General features: G+C 40.1%; 1 protein-coding gene across 1 annotated transcript in view; it reads left to right on the top strand.

The window, feature by feature from the left end:
- Window positions 1–2,243: 2,243 nt before the first annotated feature.
- Window positions 2,244–25,658, top strand: part of GUCY2C (guanylate cyclase 2C) — a gene marked incomplete at both ends in the record, with an annotated part of 43,651 nt that continues 20,236 nt past the window's right edge. The window contains 15 exons of the mRNA XM_082752083.1: window positions 2,244–2,448; window positions 3,371–3,483; window positions 4,865–4,932; window positions 7,762–7,977; window positions 9,999–10,120; window positions 10,939–11,035; window positions 12,956–13,070; window positions 14,194–14,329; window positions 16,414–16,499; window positions 16,931–17,048; window positions 21,378–21,459; window positions 23,271–23,376; window positions 23,704–23,766; window positions 24,362–24,433; window positions 25,365–25,469. Coding sequence (XP_082608209.1) covers window positions 2,244–2,448; window positions 3,371–3,483; window positions 4,865–4,932; window positions 7,762–7,977; window positions 9,999–10,120; window positions 10,939–11,035; window positions 12,956–13,070; window positions 14,194–14,329; window positions 16,414–16,499; window positions 16,931–17,048; window positions 21,378–21,459; window positions 23,271–23,376; window positions 23,704–23,766; window positions 24,362–24,433; window positions 25,365–25,469 — 1,704 coding nt within the window. The remainder of the gene's footprint in view (window positions 2,449–3,370; window positions 3,484–4,864; window positions 4,933–7,761; window positions 7,978–9,998; window positions 10,121–10,938; window positions 11,036–12,955; window positions 13,071–14,193; window positions 14,330–16,413; window positions 16,500–16,930; window positions 17,049–21,377; window positions 21,460–23,270; window positions 23,377–23,703; window positions 23,767–24,361; window positions 24,434–25,364; window positions 25,470–25,658) is intronic.

Raw genomic sequence — 25,658 nt, 5'->3', positions numbered from 1 at the left:
CAGTCTGCCACGGAACTTTGTCTGAGGTATAAAGCCCTGAGTTACAAGGGAAAGTGTTGTGTTCAACTGGTACTGAGGATGACTTGCTTCACTCCAGCTGCAGCCCTCCCTTGTGCTCCACGACACCAGAAGATCAAGGGATGCTCCTGTCATGGGACTTGACACAGAGAGACTGCACACACACCTAGCAATTAAGGAGCTGAGAAGTCAACAACTAATTTATAACTGCTTCTGACTGGGAACTCCCTATGGCACTGTGAAGGCAAGGGACAAGGGAAAAAGTAAAAAGAGATGCTGCTCTAACTGATGTTGTTATAGCTGATCAGACCTTTTGTTTTTTAAAGAACATTTTAAAGCTGCTATGAAAACCAAACAAATAAACAACTAGACAGACAACCAGAAAGACCTTAATGCTATTACATGCTTCCTGTGTGACCAGCAAGGTAAAATCCTCAGTTCCCCTTGCATTATCCACATTAGCTAACTGTTTCTCTTAGACAGGCTAAGAAGAGTATAAAAATACAATGATCTTGTTTTACTAAAGTTAATGACAAAACCTCTATTAACTTACACAGGTTAAGTTTCAAGCACTTTGTAAATAACTATACAACGGGCCAGTGATAAGCAGATGGTCTCAATAAAAAAAGCTATATTCCATTCTTTAGTGAGCCATACCAGTCCAGACCTTTACATGACCAATAACTTAGAATTACTGTATTACTAATTCCAAATGCTAGACCAGAAGTGCTGAGGTGTTCAAGGTCTACTCTTAAATGCTGGTTCATGGTTTCCCCTGATGTTAGGCATAAGAAGCATTCAAGCAATAGTTATTTAGTATTAAAAGCAAGGTCGTGTAGGAAGTCTGTGGAAATATATTTGAACTGTATTCATCACATTTCAAAAGCAGGCTTGGAAAGAAAACATAGAATTGCACCAAAAACCCTGCTACTTACATCATTGGTGATTATTTTCATATTTTGTTTTAAAATTATCTCAGGAAAGTAATAAAAATATATGGATGTATTATCTGACAGCCTCAGATTTCAGTAGAAAAACAGAAGCTGCAGTAGGTGTGCACAAACACCCCAAATTCAGACTGATAACACTTAGCACTTTATTTAAATGTGCCTGTTGGTTCCTTTTCTCTTGCACATCTGATTTGTGCCCAGACTTATCTGTAAGGCTTGTGTTTTGGGGTTTTCTGGTGTGGTAGTTTGTGGTGGTGGTGGTTTTTTTTTTTGTTGTTTGTTTGTTTGTTTGTTTTTGTCTCCCCTCTATTCTACCTGCCTTCCCTGAGACTATTCTTAGGAAAAATGCTCATGACAGCCTAAGAAAAATACCCCAGTGTCCTTTAGTAGGTGTCTTTTAATGATGTCATTTGCAATTTGGATTTTGGTCCCACCAGTCTGAGATGGGTCTGTGCTGCCTGGGAGCAACATATCAGGGGCAGACCTTGTACACTCTGGTGTGCAATGCTAGATGAGTACTAGTGGAAAAGCTTTGTGCTGAGACTATTCTGTAAATAGAAATAAAGGCTTCACTCTTGAGGACTGCAAGGCAGATATTTTTGCCTTGCACAAGAAAAGTACTGTGATGGTAAAAGCTAAAGAAATGAATTGATAGCTTATCACAGAACAAAATATACTCTTGATTTATGATCTGAGCCAGCAAAGATGTTATGGCAGTATAATGAGAGATGTAGGACAATGCAAACACGTATTAAGCAACCGTTTTCTTCTAGGCTTTAATGTACCTCCTATTTTATTTGTTCTATTTCTATTTAAAGAGTCTTTTTTTTTTTTTCTTTTCCTTTTTTTTTTTTTTTTTTTTACAGTCCATTTTTCCCTCCCCTTCCTTCTTTCAGCTCATCACCGTGATGAAAATTTAGTGCCCTTATCAGGCAAGGTTTCGAGCAATGCTTCAGTTTTACAGCTTCAGCCTTTCCATGAGCAAACATTCACAGCAACCTTTAGCCTCTCTCCTTTCCTGAGTTCTGCTCTTGTTAGTTTTTCACAAACAGAAGTGCCACCTAGGACACTGGAGGGATGGGCAAGAAGTGAAGGAAGAGAAGGAGACGGGGAAGTGCCTGAGAAGGATAGTACAGCCTGTCCTTGAATCTACAGTGTGGAAATCTTTTTTTATCATAGCCAGAAACAACATCAATGTAGACTATCTGAAAGAAAGAGGGTTGGAAGAGAAAAAGAAGAGAGAGAACACTCACAATGGGTCTAAACTGAGCAATAATGAAGCAACTGATTTGGGGTCTGGCCCTTTGGCCTTTATTTCTCTCACTTCACCTGCTGAAGCAAGTTGGTTCAAATAAGTGTAGCAACAAGAATTATGTGATCAATGTGATGCTCATGGCTGACTCGGACTTCCCATCATCTGTTGAAAATTTGACATCAGCTGTGAAGGAAGCTTTGACAACAGTACAAGAAGAATTGACAGGTAAGGCAATGGGTATGGGTAATCCCTTTCCCACTATGATTTCTTCTTAGACTTTTTGCCATAGCTTTCTATGCAAACTGCTTCTCAGACAGGCTCCTTGGTTCTTCATTCACTGTATGTAGATCTTACAGAAATAATGGCCTCCATCTGTAAAAAAAAAAGAAGCTCTCTACAGATAGGCAGAACTATATTTGTTTTTATGGTAGCCGGGCAGACTTTTTCTGCATGTTTTTTGGTTGGGACTGGGAACATGGGAACTGCTGACATGGATCAGGTAAGACCAGAAATCCATCCAGTGCAATAACTTAGATGTCCTTGCTTTAACACCTAGCACTTATTCATCCTATTTCATAATTGCTTGATTATGACACGAAAAATTAGACCCTTTTCTCTCTTGGCCAGATTAGCATGTAGACTCAGAGAAGAATTTAATCCCTTGACCCCATATGTTGATCACATTATGTCTAAAATTGTGAAGAGTCTGCCACCCATATATTTTTCCCTCATTTAGAGTCACTGCAGATGATCTTTTATTCATTTGATACCTTACCTCTCCTTTCAGTATCACTAACCTACTGTCAATCTCTAGAATATCTTGGGACAAAGAGGTTCCAAAGAAATGATTCCCTTTCTGTCCCCTAGCTGCAGAAGTTGTGTCCAGTTTTATTGGAAAGTGATATCTCCAATAATGGCCAAGACTAAAAACAGTATGTACTGAAAATACTAACAACCAGCAGTCAGTGCTGGAGCAAACTCTTTATCTTATCCTAAGTAATGGGAGTCAGGTAGGTGGGCTTTCTGGTAACTTTTTGGAATAGAAGTCATCTTAGCATGAGACTACACAGACATGTCACAAGAGGGATACCATTTTTAGTGGTTATCTCCAGCTTTTGAGGCTTTTCACTTTTACATTGCATTTCAGGAGAAAATGTTACTGTCAATGCCACCTTCCACCACTTTAAATCATCGCTATATGTCTCACAAGGCTGTCGCACCAGCACCTGTGAAGGTGTGGAACTCATCAAGCAAATCTATGTGAGTACCAGGCTTCTCTAGGTTGATTTCCTAAGAAGATAAGACTATCTTTCTGCGTTGATGTGTGTCTGCACGTATGCATAAGTATGTGTGCATCTGTGCTTTTATGTATGTCTTTCCATATTAACTTTTGAACCTGTTGTTCAATTTCAAACAAACTTAACAGGCAAAGTTCTCAAAGAAGATATTCCTGTACATTTTGTGAAGACGAGCAATCAAATACAGAGAGAGACCCTATTAATGCCTCCCAGAGGCTGTTAGTAGAGATCTGGTGGCAGTGCCAGATAGAGCAGCCACCTGCTTCAAGCTACTTTTTCCATCCTTAAGTTTTCACCTCCATTGTATCTGCACAGCTCTTTGTGGGGCCATTTAACTAAAGTAATCGATTAAAAAAACAAACAAACAACAATAGCAACAACAAAAACCACAATCCAAACACTCAAACGGCCCAAGTGGAACACTTGGTGCCCATTTCCAACTGGATCAGTTCCCTGATGTGGTTCTCCATCAAGTTACACAAATATTTGTGCCAGCATAAAGGAGAGAGCTGTGTGACAGCTGGAGCATGCAGGCAGAGTGACTATTAGCCTGGCACCAATACCAACAAAACACATGTAACTGTGTCCAGAGGGCAAAGATGAACTGCATGCTTGCTTCTCACTAGAAACCAGAGATATTGGTTGGGAGAAAATGTATGAATACCCTAATGGTGGGAAAAGCTTCAGTTAGAACTTGTGCCTTACATGATAGTCAAGAAACCGTGTTTCAGTGGATTTTCTCATGTCAAATATCTCTCAGTTATATATAAATGTCACCTCTCAGTGAGGCTTTATCAATCCAACTTGAATTCTCACATCTAACAATATATAATCAAATGCTGTAGTCTTTGCTAAGACAAAGTCCCTCACGACACACAAAACTACTGGTTATTCAAAGATATATATATATATATTTAATACAAACTTCATATGTACATAAAACTAATCTTCTTTTCTGACACACGGTATCATGTAATTCCAATCCCTCTGTCTGCTGCAAGTGTGAGCACTGCCTTGGCTTCTAATTCCTTATACACATTTGCAACAATTATGACATTTTAATCCTAACTTGCTCTCTCTCTCTCTCTCTCTCAATGAAGGTCATACTCTCAAAGGCACTATTCTGTCCCCTGCCTTTTCTTGGCTCTCTGTGAATCCTCCTTCCTTCACTCTAGGTTTGTTCTCTTAACCTTCCTATGTCTTCTTTTCTACTCTGTCCTTGCTTTTGCAGGGTAAATTCTGGGAATCCTTATTAAATCTTAAAGTTCTCTTTAATCTTCTATCCACTTCTCTGCCAGTCCCCTACACTGTCCCCACTACCGACCCTTTCTGATCTCTTGCAGGATAATGGCACTCTTGGCTGTGCTGTCATAGGACCTGCTTGCACTTATGCCACCTACCAAATGGTCTCGTAAGTACCATCCCCTCTCTCCAGTACTGTGATGTGAAAGCTATCAACTGTTGAACAAATTTATCTTGTGCACAAGACAGCAGAGACGTTGGGGTTTAGGATATGTGAGACACTTTGATGCATACAGTCAAGGCAGTAAGACTGTTATACACAGCCACTGTGTTTGGCAGGGAGAAGAAAATCCCTTCCCAGAGCCTGTTGATGCAATCTCATTTCTAGAAGGTAAATGTTCCTAATTGCTGACAGTTGGTTCATTATTAAAGGGTTCAAATGATATAACTTGTCAACAACTGCAGCATGAAAGGGAGATATTAGCTTGCGGCACATAGACATTACAGCAACAGGAGTCTGGGTGGGTTTTCAGTTGCAGAGAGGGGCTTGAGTTTCATGTGTCAAAAGAAGGTCCAAAAACCCCAACTATCTTCTGTGAACAGTATTTAGATAGGGAGCAGCCAGTTTCATCCCAACTCTTGTCTAAAACATTCCTGAAGTCTCTCTGCTAGTGTATTATACATGGATCTGTGTAATTCTGTATAACACAACACAACACAACATAACATAACATAATTATATATGTGTATTATATATTAAATACGTATTATATACTGCATATATTGTATTACATTGTATTATATATTAATATAATGTTATATTATACGTTAATATGTTAATTTTCACATATTAGGAAAAGCACGAGCTGAATTTGTGTAGCCATAGCATAATACATTTAAAAAACAGACAAACAGAAAAAAAAAAAAGTCAGACAGAACACTGGAACAGGTTACCCAGTGGGGTTGTGGAGTCTCCTTCTCTGGAAACATTCAAAACCCGCCTGGAGGCGTTCCTGTGTGACCTGATCTAGGTGTTCCTGCTCGAGCAGTGGGATTGGACTTGATGTTCTTTCAAGGTCCTTTCCAATCCCAAACATTCCGTGATTCTGTGTATCATCAGTCACGATGTACCAATCAATATCATTGCCCATGTGAACCACTCTCCCCTCTTTAAACTTTGGTAGCCTTTTGGTTTCACTGAGAAATACTCACAAGATTGGGATGCTTTTACCTCAAGCTTTATCAGCTTTTAACTTTATACTTTTCCTTGGGCGGGATGACCAGAAGTTAGATCAATACTACCAGTGAAAGAACGTTATTGATTTATAGAAGAATCAAAATAATAATGTCTTTCTTAAGTACAGGACCATGATAAAATATTATGCAACATGCCCCATTTTATTCATTGTGCCTACTAACTTTAAGTGTTTTATATTTTATTTATTTACTTTAATCTGCTGGATATAGAGCTGCCCAGAATAATGCCAAAGTCTTTTTCTTGGACTCTGGCACAGTTAAACCGGTATACAGTAAAAAGTATGAGTAGTGGAAATTTATGCAAGTAGTGAAGTGCACTAACAATAAGGCAGCCAGCTTTGCCCACTGTGCAATGGATTTGCAAATCAGAACACATGCTTTACTTTACAGCACTTTAAGTCAGCCAGAAAAATGCCCATTTCATTAGTGAAATCTCCCTCACATTACTTATTCTATCATTTATGTCTGCATTATTGTCTATCATTTCTGTTGCAACAACTATAAACCCTGTAATTAAGTAAGCGGCCCTTACCTGGAAAATAAAGTTTTGTCATAATAATGCCAACAATGATGGTGCTTTTCACAGGCAATATTGCCTGTCACAAAAAACACTTCACATAAAGAAATGAGAATATTTTGAGTCTAGTCTGATAAGATTGCAACATCTAGGAAGATACTTCTATCCAAATAATTCTGTGATTCTGTGATTCTGTGTGAAATGTTTGTCTGCCTGGACAAAAAATACCAGTGTTTTGCATGTTTGCTGCTAGCTGAGGGTTGCCTTATTTGGTCTCCCTGAGTGCTGCTGCTCCTAACTCCAACTCCTAAAATAAAGTGAAAATAAAATACTTTTCATTTGATTTGTAAGAGTAAAGTTATTTTTATTGCAGAAAAGCCCTCACCCTCCAGCATTACAGCAATAAAGAGATAAAATCCATGCCATATTAAAAATTATATCGGTGGGCAGAAAGCTACCTGGCACTGATCACAGATCAGAGAATAAACAAAATGGCCTTGTTCATCCAAAACTGACTTCACAACATTACCAAGACTTTTGGGCTTCTTTATATGTCCTGAGCATGCAGCTCAGATTTGTAAATACATTTTGTGATCAGTCTATAGGTGTGACTACAGGCACCAAAGATTTGATTGCCACATGTAGGTTGGCAAAAAAATTACTTGAGAAACTGCTAAAAGTATACAGCTTCTTGTATCAACGAGGTGACACAATAAGTGGGGAGTTTTCCTTGAAATAACTCCTATGCCCCTTTTCTGTGTTTTGTTTTTCTAGCCTAGCCCTTAGAATAGGTCATATAGATGATCTCATAGCTGCTGGGTAGATTGCTGAAAATAAACATATCCTTTACAAAACAGCTCCTGAGACAGACAACACCTCGTCCTTGACATGAGCCTGGCAGCAGAATTGGATAGGTCCTTGAGCCCTTGGAGTCCCATCATAGCCCTTGAGCTGAAATGGTGCCTGGTACCCAAAGGGGCTGGATGAAGAATGTCTGTGTTGTGCAGGGAATTAGGGACAGTGGGAGAAGCTGTGTGGTTCCATTCAACAGGGCTCTGCAGTGCCGATACCTTGAAATCTGCTTGTGTTCTTTAGGAGCTTTCTGTTTTAGGTTAAGCTAATGCAGGATGCAAGAGGAGAGGGAGTTGGGGATAGAAATCACGTGGCAGATGCCTTGATGCAACAGCAATACATTCAGACCTGTCCTCTTGTCTCTCCCCTCAGAGTTGAAACAATACTGAGCCTGCCTCTGATCTCTGTAGGGAGTTTTGGGCTGTCCTGTGACTTCAAAGAAAACCTAACCCGCCTTCTGACTCCAGCCAGGAAAGTGAATGACTTCTTCTATTCTTTTTGGAATGAATTTGAGCTGCCATTCAAAGCCAATGCCTGGGAATCTACCTACATTTACAAGCAGAATGAGAACTCTGAGGAATGCCTCTGGTAAGATCCAGATCCAACTCTGTCCCAGCTTTTAACTTGATAAATTCCATCTCTGTCCTCAGGCATGGTTCTTACAGGCTGTCATTGAAGTCCTATGTGCTGAGAGGTGCCTTAATGATATCAGGGAATGAGAGAAGGAAAAGATGAATTACATCTTGGAGCTGACTGCATGTCTGAATATTGCACTCTATCTACTTTTAAGTATTCTCAAACTTCTTCTCTTCCTGTGGACAGTGTAGCCCCAAAGTTGTCCTTGCTGCAAAAACATGTTTACTCCATTCTTGCTGTAAATATTGTGACATGAGAGTCTCCATCAGGGTCTCCATAGATGCCTTTTTAGGTCAGGGGTTTTATAATGTTATGTTTCTCTACATTAATTGCTTCAATCTGTGAGCACTATTGTTTCTCTGAAACATTTCCAAAGTTCAAAGTGTATCTTTGTTTGAACAGCATGACCCCCAGTAACTGCAGAGCTGAAGCTATGCTCTCACCAGTTTTGGAGCATAGGAGACAGATTTTCCTTTGTGACCTGAAACATCAGCCTGTGATGTTTCTTGAGAATGCTGGGTTTTCTTCTTGCCTGATACCAAATGCCATTTTAATCAAGTAGATGTTTTCATATACTGACACTTATCACTACTCTTCCTTTATGGACTCTTATTTGATTTTCAGTTCATGCGGATTATTATTTTTCCAGTTTTAGGACATAAAATTCTGACTTTTTTTTTTTTTTTTTTTTTTTTTTTTTAATCAGCTATGTTATACTTAGCTTGCTTGTTTCTCCTACCAATTTTATAAATGTAGTTTGAAGGCTGACAAGAATTCATGGAACTAGCTGTTATATTTCCAAGTCATAACCTGAGGAAGTTACAAATTTTTAAGGAAAATTTACAAATGTATTGGCTTCAGAGTGATAAATACCTTACTTACAGAGTATCTTGTATGGAGAATTAATATATATATATACATTTTTGTTTTCTGAATTAAAGGATCTAAAAACTGATCCCAATTCACTGTTTTGTGAATATTTAGGACTTTTTATTGTTTCCTCCTTTTTACTTTTTAATGGACAGCAACTTGATAACATGATGTAATTGCTAAAATACTTCTCTTTCATACTTTGAAACATGAATGTACTTCACTCATTTGCTACCACAATCCCTATATCTCCATGTCGGTAGCTATAATTGCTGATGTACTACACATAGTTCAATTAAATCCCCTTAGTCCCGCAGGTTTAATACCTTTCATGCAAGTTAATGTATATAAGTTGTTGTTTTCCAAGTGTTTCTTACCTGGTCTTCATTAATGCTTCTGTTCATGACCTTATGTAAAAAATTAAGAAATCTTCAAGCTCCTTTTCTTAAATGCTGAATTAACAAAAATTTTAAAATTAATTTTGTATTTCTGCCCATTTTCTTTTCTTTTTTTTTTTTTTTTTTCACTCTAATACAGCTGTAAAATGCGTCTCATTCTGCTTTAATAGAAACTGTCAGCTTGCTTTTTTGATTGTCTAATTTAAAAAATCCATTTTTGCTAAAACATAAATTATACTGCATGGGCTAATTGTCCCTTGTGGGTATAAAAGCACGTGAATGCCTACAGTGATGGGAAAATCAAATCATGTCTCAACTAACCACATGTTCCTACAAATGAATGATTAAGGATTCTATTCCTGAAAACAGTGGGGAGCAAAAGATATTAGTAGTTTATAGGACAGGGATCTCAGTGTTGCTAAATCAAAAGTTAAACAGTTTGAAAACACAGAAATTTCTTCTTTTTTCCCTCTGCATCAACTTTATTTTAGACAGAATATCTCTTCTCAGACACAACGGGTTGAAGCAAGAACAGGATTTTCTCTGTTATTGTTGCAGATAAAAATGCTCCATTCTGCCTTACAAACAATCGTGTACTGTAAACAGCCTGTCTAGCATTTTGACTTATTTAGGAGAACAGGCATAACGCACATGTTGGGAGTTGGCCATTATCTGACAATACCTGTGCTCCCTGCCTTCTATCAGGTACATGAATGCGCTAGACGCTGGAGTCACACACTTCTCTGAAAAACTGAAGTTCAAGGACATATTGAGGACACCAGAGCAGCTGAAAAGAGTTGTGAAAGATCGAAATCGGAAAAGCAATGGTAGGGGGGTGTGTGTGAGAGTGTGAGGGTGCACCCTTCCCTGCAGGCAATTTGTTTTTTCCTTGGAAATCAGACTGACCTCTTAGCTATGTTTTAAGGATGGTCTTTCCACAGAGAAGCACACACATGCAAATGTAAGATGGCACAAATTCTTTCCCTATCCCAGAGGCCTTCTGGGATGAAATATCCCACCTAGGTATGATGTTGTCTTCCTACATGCTCTGTTTTGTGAAAGATTCAGAAATCCAGGAATCACAACTCCTCCTAAGCAAGGCCTTAGATGTTACAAGAATGCTTAGTTCTCTACCATTCCTGTGTTTGCAGCTCTGATACATATCTGGGCCTTGCTTGTGCCATCAAGGGGCACTTCTTCTGGAAGTGATCCATCTAAACTAGAAAAACAGATGAGTAATACCTCATCTTCTACTAAGACTAAGCACCAGGCATCAGCAGGCCAAGTGAGTACAAGAGTGATAAGTAAACCAATCAAACTATTACCTGAATGCCATTTGACTTAGAAAAATTCATATTCAGTAGCCTGTACTACATCAGAATTGCCACTGCTTATTTGAGTGAGATAATGGCGGTGCTCTGGTGCAATCAGACATAAGATAGACCAGGTGTTGGGGCACCTTCTACCACTTGACTTTCCCTCAAATATCCTCATCTTACTACAGACGGTCCCAGCCCAGCATGGATAACGTGCCTTAGCCCAGCACTGCTACTCTGCTTGCCTCTCAGGCACCATGGAGAAGGTGAATGTCCTCTTCTAATCTGTATCTTTCACCTGTCTGTCCCCATTCTTGCTCAATCTGTAGTGATCATCATGTGTGGTACTCCAGCTGATGTCAGCAGAGACCTAGGGACAGAGACCGTGGATAAGGACATCGTTATCATCCTGATAGATCTCTTCAAGTAAAGTATCACTTTTGCTTTTCTTTTCTCTGCACTTTGCTGAAAGATAGAGATAATGGCAATATTCCATATGGAACTGTTTTTTTGAAGAAATGCTATCACAAAATATTTTTCATCATTGCCTTTCCTCTCATCTTGCCCTTTATCTAAGTTGTTTCATGCTTAAATTGTGGCACATCCTCTACAACATCCCATTTAGTTCACATGAGATTTTTCTAAGGCAGTGACCAGAGCAAGTAGAGTTAACTTCAACCTATGGACTGAGTGCAGAAAGCTGAGAGAATCACAGAGTCCAAAGTTGGAATGGCCATGAGCTGTTCACATGAAGATTGTAAATTTTTCATACAATCTATCCAACCAGAAAATAATGTAAATATGACTTACAGTATATTTTTCTAGGATCTACTTACTCCTTTTTAAATGACTTAAAAGGGTGGTACAGTTGTATCTTCCAATGAGCAACATCTTTGTAACTACATAACTCTAACTTTTCAGAAATGTTCCTTAGTATTCAGCCTAACTATTCTGTTGTTTAATTTTATCTTTCTATTACTAATTGCCTCAGGAATTCATGATCTGGGAGAAAGCTAGTTGACCTAGCCCAAAACCATGCCCAGATTTTTCTGTTATATTTATCCTCTGGTACACCCAGATGCCTCAGACCATCTTATGTGACGCTCTCCTTAAATTTGCTACATGCCCCTCTGGTTTTCCTGAATATCTCAAACTGTGTTCATCTCTGTAAAACAGAAACAAAATACAGACTTATGTTAGATCCAGACTTGAACCATAGAAGACAGTAGGCAAGGTCCTATGTTTCCACAGGTGTCAAGACCCTCAGACAAAGTGATGAATTTAAATGTTTGTCAGATCTGAGTCCTGTTGCAGCCACAACACACACACAGTGTTTAAGCCTCCCTCAGGGGGGATGCTGTAGAATTATCCAATCTGATGGACTCTAATGAAGGTTCCTTTCCATCTAGTTAGTTCAGTCCAAAACTGAATGAAAAGCACTTAGAAATTATCCGGGATTTGTAAAAGTCATGAGATTCAGAGAAAGGCAGGGAGAGGGTTGTGTAGTCAGGATCTCACTGGATGGCTAGAGAGTAGAGCCTGTGGTCTCCAAAAGCTCTTAATACAGTACTTACTGAAATAAATAAAAGGATGATCAAGCATGAATAATTACAGAAGGCTCATACACAGTGAGTTTTTAATCAGTCTAGCTATAGAAGTGACAGATGCTGCCACTTGACACTAATATGCATTGCTAAATTCCTCTGTAATATGTGAATCCAGTGGTTGCCAGTCTGGGAAGCACTTCAGATGCCCTGTCAGGATGGTGAAACCAAAGACACCTGAAAGCTACAACCTTTCCTGCTTGTTTTAGCATAGTTTTCAAATTCACTTGTTTTCCCCTGATTTTCCTATCTCACTGAATTAAACAAATCACTAAGCTGTCCTCTGCATCTTTCCAGTTGTTTTATGCCCTCCTATTAAATGTTTTTAGTGCAACTTCTGCTGTGATCAATTCTAGCAGGAAATATCAAAATTAGAGGAACATGTAAAAGAATGCAGCAGAGGTCAGAAATATGAAAAGTAAGAAACTACAAATTCCAGTGCTGTAGGTTCCAGGAAGGAGGAAATAAACAGGACAGAAACCAAACAGTTACAGGAATAACAATAATGCACTGCAGGCTCTGTGTTTCAGATTACCGGATCTCATTGATACTACCTTTTAATGTAGGTAAGCACAGAAGCTGGCATGAGGGAATGAACAATGTGAAGGGTTCTGTCTATAATGAAATTTTATTTATGTAACTACTGTTTTAACAGTAGTTTAAAGGGGAAAGGAGAATTATTCTGTCATGGTTACCACTGCCCATATTGCTGACTCATGGGGTTTTGCACTTTGCTTTACAGGAACACATACTTCAGAAACAACACCTCAGCCCGTTACATGCAGAATGTACTTGTCCTGACTCTGCCACCAGCTAATCAGAGCTTAAGTACTGCAAAGACTGTGGACAGCAACCTGGTAACCACAGTATTTTATATCTGATTATTGCCTTCAGTTCATTCATGTTCATGCAGTAGAAAATTCATGCAGAATGACATTTCATTCTGCTGCAATGATATAAAAATACGTCATAAGGCAAACATTCAGGATCTCATATTTCTGTTTTGCGAAGTTCTAGTCAAGCCTTTCATGTGTTCTTCAAGTGTCATGTTCATGGGGCTTGGGGAAGACTTGTAGATACATGACTTTCTGACTCCACTTCTGGGTGACTGTCAATCTTATGTAACTGGAAAACATCACTAAAGGAAGATCTATAGCTGTAATAAGGATGTGAGTGTGGAAAGATCAGATTTTTATTGTGTGCAGATATGCCTAAGTGGTGGCAACCATTATTGCTTGTGCCCAGGGACATTCCAGTTTTTCAAACTCTCAAAAAATGGGATTTTTTTTTCTTTAGGAAATACTTTTAAAAATAAATAAATAAAATTTTCCTGAAAAGCAGAAACTGTCCAAATCCTGTAACTGTTCAGTGAAACTGATATTCCTGAAGTTTACCCAGGAACCAGACTCTGTGTGAGAGTTCCTCCCAGGATTTGTGGCTTTGAATTCCAGCTCTTCAGCAGAGATCCTAAAGCTTCTGGCTGGATTTACAGGGTTTCCAGATCTCCCAGCCTGGGCTCAAATTTTTTTGGGTACCAGCTCCATGGCAGACAGCTGGAAATTCTGGCACAGCTCCTTGCCCCTGAGCTGCGGCCATCTGGAAGCCCAGACTCACTGGCATCACATCAGATTATCTGCACAGGAAGTCTAATGCAAAGCCAGGGGCTTTGGGTCCTTCTGAGCATACCTGCCTAGAACCTACAGTGTAGGATTTCTTGAATCCTTTGCTCAATGATCAGAATGCCAATGCTTTACGTGGGCCTCATAAATTTTTCCCCAACTGCCTGTCTTCATACACCAAAAATATACTGTGTTCACCTTTATTCTTCCAAGAGACGTTGCTGATATGGCATTGCCCATCATTCAGATTCTGGCCCTCCATGCTGGAGTTTTTGCCAAATGGAGATCAACTAAGATATCATAGCTTTAAAATAGAAATATGAACTCTCAAATTGTCATTTTTCTTTTTCTTCTCTTCTAGATGGAAGATGACTTTGTTATTGGCTATTATAATGCAGTCTTGCTCTTTGGGCGTATTCTGAAGAAACTTATCTCCTCTCAGAGACCCGTGTTACCTCGCAGTCTCATCAATGAATTCCGAAATACCACATTTGAAGGTAAAAATGACCAGTCATGAGCAGGGTTCACTGAACTGAAGAAAGGAAAGAAATTTGTTTTTAAGCACTCTTAGGATAAGCCCCTGCTATTTTAAAAAAGTCCAAGACCTTCAGTGAGTTTTATTCCCACTCTCATTTTTCTTTCTTTCTTTCTTTCTTCTTCTTCTTCTTTTTTTTTTAATATATTTTTTTTCAAATATGTTATCTTCGGTACTAACAAAAGCTCTACATAATAGTCATGTGCAGAATTACCTCAGTGCATGCAACATACAAGAAGCAGAAAGTTGAAATGATAAAAATTTGTAACATTACAATTAGCAACAGCTGATTTGAGATCCAGACTTTTCTGGGCCGTGGCCTTTTCATGCTGATCTGAAGTAGAAAGAACATTAAAGAATATTGTTGTCTAAGAAGAGGTGGGAGAAGTAGAAGAGACAGAATTTCCTGGACAGCAGAGTTTGAGGACAGGGACGAGGCCTGAATCTAGTGTTATTCCTTTGACAAAGAACTGAACTCTCTGTAGGTAGACTATCTGGCAAATGAAAAGGCAGCTGGAAGAGTGAAGTGTGTAGGTGGGTTTCAGAGTCTACACTTTCTCCACAGACAGCCTGGCATTCAGGTCTCATTTTCAGCTCTCCTCAGGTTGTTAAATTGAGTCAGTGTCATTTCTAAGCTTTGTACCAAAGATCTAGTCTTGACTTGAGGCCAATACTTATGAAATATGATTGATGTTCAAACAACTCTGAAGTCCATTTAGCAAAGCTTTACCTATTAGTTTCAACCTTTTCCCAATTCACAAAGCCATTGTAGGCCTGGGTACCCACGATGAAAGCGTAAGCCAGCTGGCAATGCATTGGCTCGGTCAACGTTCTTGTTCTTACAAGTTGTCTAGCACCAGAGGGCTTTTGTAGGCCACAGGCTTAAAAGTCCCAGCTGTCAGTTCACATCAGAGATCTGTACAAAAATGACTACTCAAACCTTTGTATACGTCCCACCTCCTTTCAGAGAACACATATAGAAGTTTCCCAGTTTTTCCTAAAAGATTTTGGGCTTATATTTTCTTTAACTGCGGTATCTCAAAACCAGCAAAAAAAAAAAAAAAAAGCTTACTTATGCTAGTTATTCCTGGAGTCTGCATCCTTTTTTGAATATCAGTGAAGTCGTCTTTTCAGTTTCATTCTAAGTCTGAAAGATAAGTTGCAGGGACCTTTTTCCTTATCTCAAATTAGTCTTTCACTGTAATGAGGCATATTAGTTATAGGTTTAGTATAAAAAAAATCCTAAAAATGAAAGGTACTGAATCACCGTCACTATTCCTTGTATGGGGACTGGCAGAGTATAGAGTTCATGCAATAATTATTTTTATGTGCAGAAGGTCAACCATGAAAAAAATAGCACCAGTTTTTAAGGTGGAAAGGGGTCATTCCCAAGGAGACTTTCAAGTGCTGGGTACTGGCATGACTTGTGCTCTTGTTGAAATGCCTGACTTCATGAGAACAAAGTCAAGTGAATGATGAGGGACTTAGAAGGTTCCACCCTAAAATGCTTGGAATGTGCTACACAGGCAATTTCTGAAAGTGCACATTTGCTGACATTAGGAGACAAGGGGTTAAAGGGAAAAAGAACCTGGTTAAAATAATTTAGCTAGAGCCTAGCAGATAGCTCTCAAAAGAGTAAGAGGAATGAAAGTACCTCTACATTTCCTTTCTTGCTAATAGATTCAAACTGCAGAGGGAAACAGGCTATTTCCCTTCTCACCTATAAAATTGTCTTTTCAAGGGAGGTTACGCTGCCATACTTGGTATGCTGAAGAAATGTGACAAATATATCTTTTCTATGGCTAGAGGGAGACCTTCCTCTTCAATGCAGTCAGTTCAACACCGGTTACTAGATTTTGTAGAGAAAATGTGGCATGCTATTAAGGGAGAAGCAGTGCCACACTAAGCTGATATGAGTGCTAGCATGTAGATGAAGAAGAGAAAGATCATGGGCATCAGAAATCCTTTTATTTATCCCATTCTTCCTGCCACATATATGTGTTTCTGAGAATGCAAGCCTTCTTGACTAATTCCTTGTGTCCACAGGTGCACAGGGTCCTGTGACTCTAGATGCATTTGGAGATATTGATACCAATTTGACCGTGCTGTACACATCACAGTCTACAAATGAGGTACGTATGTCCATGGAGTAACTGTTCCACCTTGTATATGAAAGAAGAAACAAAATGTCCTGCACTGTTGCATAAGAATGATGAAAATAACCACAGCAGAAGTGGTGGCATGCTGAGGCATGCTGGGCATGCTGGGAGAGGGTCATGAGAGGAGTGCTGGAGTTTGACAGGACTGATGTCATCCAGTGATTCAGTAAGTGAAGTGTAGCTAGTATTTTGTGAGGTTGATGCATTTCTTTTAAAGGAAAAGAAAGTAATGAGGAGGAATATGGAAGCCAAATACATGGCTAAGTTGAAGAACACACTACTGTAACAGAAAGAGCAAGAATTACTCTGTTGAAGTTAGGGCAATACATTCATTAAAAATAGTTTGAAGCAAGGGACAAACAAGGGAGAGCACTACTGCTGACTGCATTTCTTCACTCCTACACCCACAGTTCAGGGTTCTTCTGTATTTCGACACTCACAAGAACAAGACACATGTGGGAACTGCCAGTCCAGATTTCATCTGGAGGAACCACAGGCTGCCTAGTGATATTCCAAGTACAGGTGAGATACCTATTAAACCTACCTTGTCTTCCAAGAAAGGTTCCACAGTCCTAAGTTCCAGCTATCCCCAGCCAGGGAGCCAGGAGCTAGCAACAGACCAGACCAGCACCATTCCTTCCCCTGCCCCATGGTCTCTGCACCCAGTCCATCTCTAAATCTGCACTTCTTTTTAGGCACTAAGTCTCTTAAAGACGCCACACAGTACCTATGACTGTGGGGAGTGCTGTGACATGTTTGAGAAGAGGTCAGCTTGGATTTAAATGTTTCACTAGAAGATCGTGGTGCTGCAAATTGCTTGAAGGACTGCTCAGGAAAAACAGTAGGGTTAAGGTTATCATGAGTTATCTGATTTTGCATTTCTATATCCCTAGTGCAGCATGGTGGCTTCTGCTTGCCCCTTTATCCTCCTTGCGGGAAGCTGTAGAGAGGACATAGCACTGTGCAGATTCAGGGAGTTTTTGCTTTTTCCTTTCCACAATTTCCTGGTGTGAGCCTGTTCCTATCAGACAACCCAGTACCAGAGACAGGGGGAGGAGGGAAGGGCGTGGGGATCGGCTCTTTTCCCATTCACAGCTTGGCTCTATTCTCTCATTATCTGGAGATGTCTCTTAGAAGAGCTGGCTCCTTGCAGAAAGAAAATGGGAAACTAGGTTAGTGCTTGATCTCCACCCTGACATTGAATCTGAAATCCCAGAAATCATCACCTTTCTTTTGAGTTTTTGGTGACTCCTGGATAGAGCAGCTGAACCCCCTTGTTATTCGGCATAGCTGAGTACAGCCCTGTTAATCAGAGCTGAGTGGGATTGTTTCTCTGTTTGGACTCCTGCCACATGGGGATTGGCAACAGAAAGGCATATTCTTCAAGGTATGATATGCAGGATAAAAATAACTGCAGTGGCAATGGTTGCAAGGGTTAGAGTGTTTACCTGAGTCATTCCCACCAGTGAGTGTCCAAAGGTACCACAGTGATTACCTAAGGCCTCCGTTAGTTTGTTGAGCTGCTTACCTCCGTTAGGTAATCTTATAACACAAACTGATAAGTGGAGGAACTAGCACTCTCTGCTAGCTAGAAGGCATTCACACTGAGGTGTGCTCTTTTATTCCTCAGTAAAGTAAATCAAATGGTTTCAGGTTAGGGTTTGCTCCTCCTACAAGAAGCAGGAGCAGCGGTTCATTGCAGGGACCCATGGGAGCTGCCAGGAGCAGGCAGCTGTCACAGGAAAGAAACAGAAGATTCAGCAGCACTGACAAGACCTGGGTTAGGCAGATCTGGGATGAGCAGAGCTCTCACCTTGCAATTGTGGTCACCACTTTGGTCTTCCTTGGTATGACTGCAAGGACTGCTTGTACAGACGGCAACCTGCATGCATCAGCTCAGGGTCTCCCTGCACTGTGCTGCCAGGCCCCAGTCTTCTCAGTGTTGCTCCAGTCCCATTCTCATCCATCCCTTGGGCCCCACATGCACTGTGTTATCAGAGGATCTCCGTATCTTTGATACATTCCCTTGAATATGTCCTTGTCTGAAGCTGCTGCACAAAGGCTAAAGAAAAATGTTTGGCAATTGCAGAAAGTTTGTGTCTACAGACTGATAGCTTAATATTCAAAGCTTAATGAAGGCCTGACTTTGTGGCCAGGCTATACAAAACCAAAGCAAAACCGCCTCCCACAGGCACTTGATTATTTTGTTTTCTCATTTTTAAAAATAAGCATTCCTCAGAGTAAGTCTAAATAAATACATCCCCCCAAAGGGCAATTTCTTACAGCCAAAATTTAAGTAATCACTATGCCTTGCCAAAGCCATTCAAAACTTTCCAACCAAAAATATGTATTTTTCCTCCAGGGAGGTGAATAAATGCAGCAAACAAAGCCCTGCTCCTTCCTAATCTGTAATTGAGAACAGCTGACCCAGTTCTGCTACCCTCCTCCCTCCTGGCATCTTGTAAAATTAGGGATTTCATCCACATATTGCAATTATTCAGAAACTTTTAACCCTTGCTCGAAGCACGGAGAAGGTCTGCCTTCACCACACAAACGTTTTTGGTTCCAGGCGACCTAAAAACAGCTATTCTGTGCTGTGGGATGCTTTTGCAAGTTGTAACACCAGCAGCCAGGAGGTGGGAGCAGAGTCTCAGGAACAGGATAATGCAGTCCCACAGGGCTTCCTTAACAAAAATTCAGCCTGATGATTTTGGAGCTATAAATCCCTATTTACAAAGCTTAAGTCTCAGAGAATTGTTAAGAAGTTGCTTCAAAAGTTCTCATGTATATGTCATTTTATGGAGCTGACAATATCTTTTACTGGTGAGAGGGAATGGTAGTACAGACAGTTTTCAAAGGAGAACGTGAGACTAGTATTAACAGTTACTTGATGACCCTGAGACTGATGCTGTCATAAATGCATGGAAGGTGGGGAGATGTGAGGCACAGAAAAAAAAAGAAGAAAAAAAAAAAGACAGAAAGCTGGGCCCAAAATCCAGAGGAGTTCCTAAACTGAGTTCCATGTTGGATGCAGACACTTACAATAGTGTGTTCAAAATATTTGCTTAGTTGCTGCCTGAAGGCAGCTAGTGTGTATCTTGTTGCTTTTCATTTTAATTTTTATTATATCTTATTATTTTTATTTTATTCTTTATCGTTTTCCTGTATGCCTTTATTTCTCTTCCTGGGCACATCCAGAAATACCTTAGTGTCAGCAAGGCTGAGTAGCTTGGCTCCTTTCCTAACCATCACCAACACGGTGATCTGCAAAAACAGATTTTCCTCTGCCTTCTTTGCCTGAGAGGCTCTTAGAGTGGTGTAGATGCACTCTAGATGTGTGCCCACCAGACAAAGCTCTGCTCTAATGGCATGTTGTTTTTCAAAGGAGGTTGGTGGCCATAGCTTTCCTCCCCAGTATCCCTGAGCTCTATGAACTGAACCAAGACAGGAATATCAGGCGTCATTTAACTGTTATACATTAAGAGAGTAGAAATTACAACTTTATACAGTCAGTTCCCAGCCTTGTCAGTCCTGCCTGCCTTCTCAGGATTAGTACCCTCATGTTTTCTGTGTGTCCTAAGTCCTCAGATGCCTGAACAGACCAATTTTTAAATTGTTTGGCACCTGGCAGTTTCCAAGAACATTGCATTAGCTTTGTGCTGCCAGCACATTAATTTCCCTCCATAGAGTAAGTACTTGCTATTGAAGAGCACAGTCCACTCAGTAGCACTTGTTATCCCAACACAGTATTTACAAGAGGAGTTCATAAATGGGCTCTGACTCTTAAACTCTGTTATAACATCTATAGAATGACTTTAAACACCTGGGTCAATAAGGGGAGAACCCATCTGTGAAATGCTGAAAAGTCTGCATATATTAAAGGCTGCACCAAGATATTATCCTGACCTCTCCTTGGATAACAAGTCCTTGCAAGAAATGCCTTTCAAATCCACAAGTGGCTGTACTCTGTATCAGCTGAAATTCTGGATGGAACCTGTGGTTTTCAGGCATATCCCATCCTGAAGCAGAGTATTTCAGTAAAGACTGTGGGACAGAGGTGATGGTTGTGGGAAAGTCACTGCCAGAGAGGCACATGTCTTTCTTGCTAGGCAGGTGCTCAGCAGGACTGGAAAGGAAAGGACATACGTTGTAAAGCCTAACTCAGAAAGTCATCACTGAGTATTGCTTTAAATGATAAAAACAGTAGGGACCAAGTCCTTGTTCCCAGTTCAGAAAAAGCCTTATCTAAATGAGTCAATCAAAAGCCCATTTTGTATTAAACACAGGGTATGCTTGGGGAAAACATTTCCTTCCTTCTCGTAACTGATTACAAATGGCCAACCCCTTAATACCATGTACATCCCTACCCCACAGGGAGTTGTATCCTGGGTTTGCTGCCACCATCTATTCTCACAAAGTTATCTGTCAGTTTAATTTTTTAGAATGTGGTTACTAAGAAGCGGTCATTTTTATTCCTAAACTACTTTTGTTTCTTTTTAAAGAGGAGAAACACTTGGAAGCTCTGCTGCTGAGCTGATGTGAGGGATTGTGTTGTTAGATTCACCTCCCAACTGGGTTCCCTACAGGGTGCCCATGCCTCAAGTGGGACTGTAAGACTGTACTGCTCTAGGCCATGCTTCATCCTGTAGTGAAAGAGAGCAGCTGCATGTCATCTCTAGGGAGTGCTGGGCTTTACCTAAGCCTCTCAACTCGGATATGACCAAAGAATATCATTGCTTAGCTACTGCAAGTTGCATGTGTGTGTGAGGGTAATTTCTTAAATTGAAAAAGATTATTATTTTTCACTGTCTTCCATTAAGTTGTTTACTTTCTAATTTTTCCTTTCTGCAGGCCCACATGTGTTGACTATCGCTGTTTTTACGCTCACGGGAATTGTGATTCTGGTTCTGATAATCTCTTTGCTGATTCTAAGGTACCAACTCCCTTGTCCCTCAGTTTGTCCTCAAACTGTTTCCCTCCTAGGAAATGCCTTTGATTTCTTCTTGAAGAGCTTCTTGTTTCCTTACCCTACACACTTAGGTAGTTGCCCTCATTGTGAACTGATTAGCATATGCCAGGTAGTGTTTGCATCTTTAGTGCTGTAATGTCAGGTTACTAACCAAGGGTGAAGATACAGCAAGAGTTTTTGCATCTGCTGAAAAGCTTTGATCCTGACACATACACAGAATCTCATATCTCAGAGCAGTCTTCAGACTTCTGCCCACCTTTAGCCCACTTGGAGTTCCCTTATGTTTCTTTAACCTATTGGTGGTATAAATGTTCAATCTGGAAGGAGGTTTCTGTCTTGTCACTGTGGGAATCAAAACACCACAAGGTTCTGGTGTTTTCAATGTATGCGTGCACTCTGTCTCTCAGTTTCCTCCAACTCAGTCCAATTCCTCACATATAGACTTTTCAAACAGGTGGAATTTCTTGAGTGTAACACTGTTCGACTTTATCATGACAGAAAATGCAGAAATTGAAATCAATGCCATCTACTTTTGATGGAAGAAAAGTCAATCCATTTCTAAAGTGTATGATTTTCTTTCATATTTAAAGAAATTGTCTTATCTGTGCAACCCATTTTTGTTACGTATCAAAGAGCTTCAGACAAAGGGAGAAAATCAGGTCTTAAGAAAACCTGATTAGAAACAGTTACTACCCAGGCTCCCTTATTTTGAGTGGACCAATCTGCCTTGTGAACTAAAGCTTTTAATGAAGAAAAATTAAAGACAAAGGTATGCATCTCTTGCACATCCAGATGTCCTTAAGAAATGGAAGGGCTAACTATTCCTACATAAGCACTAACATATAAACAGACAAAAAAAAGGGAAAGTTAATCTGTTTGAAATGGCTATGAAAATTGACAAAAGTTTGGAGACTGTTTGGACTTGTAAAACGTTCTGTGCTCTTTCATATTTGCAGATGTATAAAATCTAACCTTTACGTTACTAGTCAATACCATCAGTTCTCCCATTTGGAGCATTTGCCAGCAGTCATCAGTGTGTTGGGATTCCCCTGTAGTTGCTCTAGTCAGTCCTGTTTCCTGTTTTTTTTTTTTTTTTTTTTTTTTTTTGTATAGAGGAAGGATTTGCACAGGTAAACAGATAATTGGATAAGTATCAGTATAATTGCAGCTTTTCTCTAAGAGAAGACAGCTTTTGATCTGAAGTTCTGCAACCGAGACTGCAGTTTCCTTTTTCCAGCTCCAAGGACACTTCCCTCATTTTTACAAAACATGCAGAATACAGGGGACATACACAAAAAGGGATCTCATCACAACACTTTTGTTACCTCCTCTCCTGGCATTGTATTCAAACCAGTTCTTACCACCCAGCACTGATGCCATGACTTCCTTTGGCTCATGTTTGTTTGAGGCACCTCCCTTCAGAGTACATTCAATAACATAGAGGAGAAAACCATATAAAACCCAGACAGCCCTTTGTACTTTAAATTGTTCTGACCTCCCTTGAGGCTCTGGCAATTGCCCAGCAGCTGTTCTGCTAAATCGCTTCTGTTCTTCTACTACATCTATGGTACTGAATCAGCGTTTAGGCTTTCCCAAAGTTATGGGAATAAGAGCAGCCTCAAAGTGGAAAACTGTATGAGAGACACAGGGCTTGTGCTTGAGCCTTGTCAACCTGACACTTCATCCTTGCATCATCCCAAAGCTTCCGTGTCCTAATCTCCTGTCAAGGGTTTCAGTTCTCTGGGAGGATATTCTGAAGTTTACTTGTTTCACAGGAAGTACAGGAGAGATAATGAGCGTCGGCGGAAGAAATGGTCCCACATATCACCTGAGAAAATCTTGCCTCTGGAGACCAGTGAGACAAACCATGTCAGTCTGAAGGTAAGAGGAGCATGATGCGCAAGGCTAGGTCTTGGATTCTGTCTCCTAAAGACGTGCTGGTGCATTGGCATGCTCCAACTACAGAGCAGGCTATGTCTGTGGTAGGACTGGGATCTGTTAAAGTCACTGCACAGAAGCAGAAGGTGGAGGCCATGGCAGCTGCGGGAGCGGAGTGAATGCCCTACACTTTCTGTGGCATACAGTGGCACTCCCTAGAGAGAGCCTTATGTGCCTTATGGCACATACTGACATGACTTCTTTCTCTCTGAAGCTGCCGAGTGGGGAGCAGGTGATAATTGCAAGTTAATGATCCTTCTTTGTTTTTAGATTGATGAAGATAAGAGACGTGACACCGCCCAGAGACTGCGCCAAGGCAAATATGACAAGAAGGTAAACTGACCTGAGTATCTATACATTTCCTTCCTCTGCTTAGGAGAGCTCTTGGTGGGAGACATTGCACCTCCTTGGAGTTCAGGAGACAACTCCTTCCTTCTGACCTTGCAAAATGGCTTGAGTTTCTGCAAGGAATAAGCCACATTGGGTGCTTTGCATTTTGCTTTCTGCCAGGAAGCAAAATATCAGACTCCATGAACCCTGGCCTGGTCCAAAAGTGCAGAAATGGAAACAGCACAAAAATCTGATAGATACAGTATGACACCACAGAGTTTAATGTATTAATAGAGGATAGGTCATTTACATGTAATTCTTGTACATTCATCTGAGCTGTCTTATCTGCCTGATTAAGGTATACTCATGTTGAGTTAAAATCTGCATCATTGACAGTTCTAAATAGTTCCTATCTATGTAGTAAATCTTTTGAGGGAAATGAAACACCATGTCTCACTAGCTGATTAACTGAAACTCCAACAGCAAAGCAGTAGGCAGTTGTTGCTGAAATATTTCTGTCTGGGCATTTCTTGGAAAAGAAGGATGAATTGCTCTGGTATTAAAACTACAGTTATTTTCCACTGGTATTTTTCTTCAGGTGGTGATTCTAAAGGATCTCAAAAACAGTGATGGTAATTTCACAGAGAAGCAAAAAATTGAACTGAATGAGGTAAATGTTGCACACAGCAACTGGACTCTGCAGGGTGGGATGAAGCCAATGAGTAAAGTCATTGCTTTTGATCAACAACTCCAACAATCATGTGCTTTTGCATGTTTGTGAGGTGGATGGGTAATGAATTCCTCAAAGTATATCACTTGGTGACCTCTCTCTCTCTCTCTGTGATCTCATCACCAGCTCAGAGTCTGAAGCCAGTGAAGCTGAGGATGAATTAAGTAATTAATGCATTGTCATAAAGCAATGCTAAATATATTTTTATAGCCAATGCCAAAAGACTATGTGCTCTCTTTGCTTGTATCGTGCTAATTCATTAGTAGTGGAATGTTGTAGTTAAATCTTATTACTGAGTGCCAAGTGCAGATCTTTTAGTATAAGTAACTCTCTGCTGACTTGCGCATAGACACTTCCAACATGAGAGATGAACTTGGCTGCAGTATTGCATTTTTTTGAATGAACAATTTTCCTTTTTACATGACACAGCCATACTTTGAATTCAATAAGCTCTAAAATATTTCAAAGTAAACTACAGTTGTCTATACATATGGACAAAGTCCATAATATCATGCAGCATCATTACATTTTTATTACTTGCTCATTTGCTGACTGATTCACAACATTCTGTCTCTCATAATGGCTATTTTGATCAGCTGTGAAGTTTGACTGGAGAGGCAATAATGGAGATTACAGTGTGCTATGGAATTAACTTGCAGAAACCAGCAACAACCACTCTTATCTCCCTAATCCAGAAGGCTCTGGAATGACAAATGCCTTCACTCAGTGCGTAGTCCACACTGGTTCAAAGGGAACTCCTACATCTTATCAGAGCGTGAGATAAAAAGTCCTGTCACACAAGCATCCTTGACCTGTGTTTCTGTACTAACAATGATTGCTTTTAAAAATAGATGTAATGTTTCTGTTCCAGCTTCTACAGATTGATTATTACAACCTGACCAAGTTCTATGGCACTGTGAAGATAGACACCATGATCTTTGCAGTGATTGAGTACTGTGAAAGAGGTTCTCTGCGGGTAAAGAATTTTGCATGTTCCCTTCTACCCCCCACTGGTCAAATTTCAAAGAAAGAAAAATAATCTGCTCTGTGTCTGACTCTCATGCAACAGCAGTGGACTATGCAATTGGTGACAGGTTTCTGATGTTCAGGTCCCTCTCCCTTGCTTATCTCTCCCTAGACTTCTCAGCTGTGACTCTCATCAGCT

Source organism: Aythya marila, assembly GCF_965140915.1.
Source record: "Aythya marila genome assembly, chromosome: 1".
In the NCBI taxonomy this organism is placed as follows: domain Eukaryota; kingdom Metazoa; phylum Chordata; class Aves; order Anseriformes; family Anatidae; genus Aythya; species Aythya marila.
Note: the sequence above shows the minus strand (reverse complement) of the source record. Positions and strands in the feature narration are given on the sequence as shown.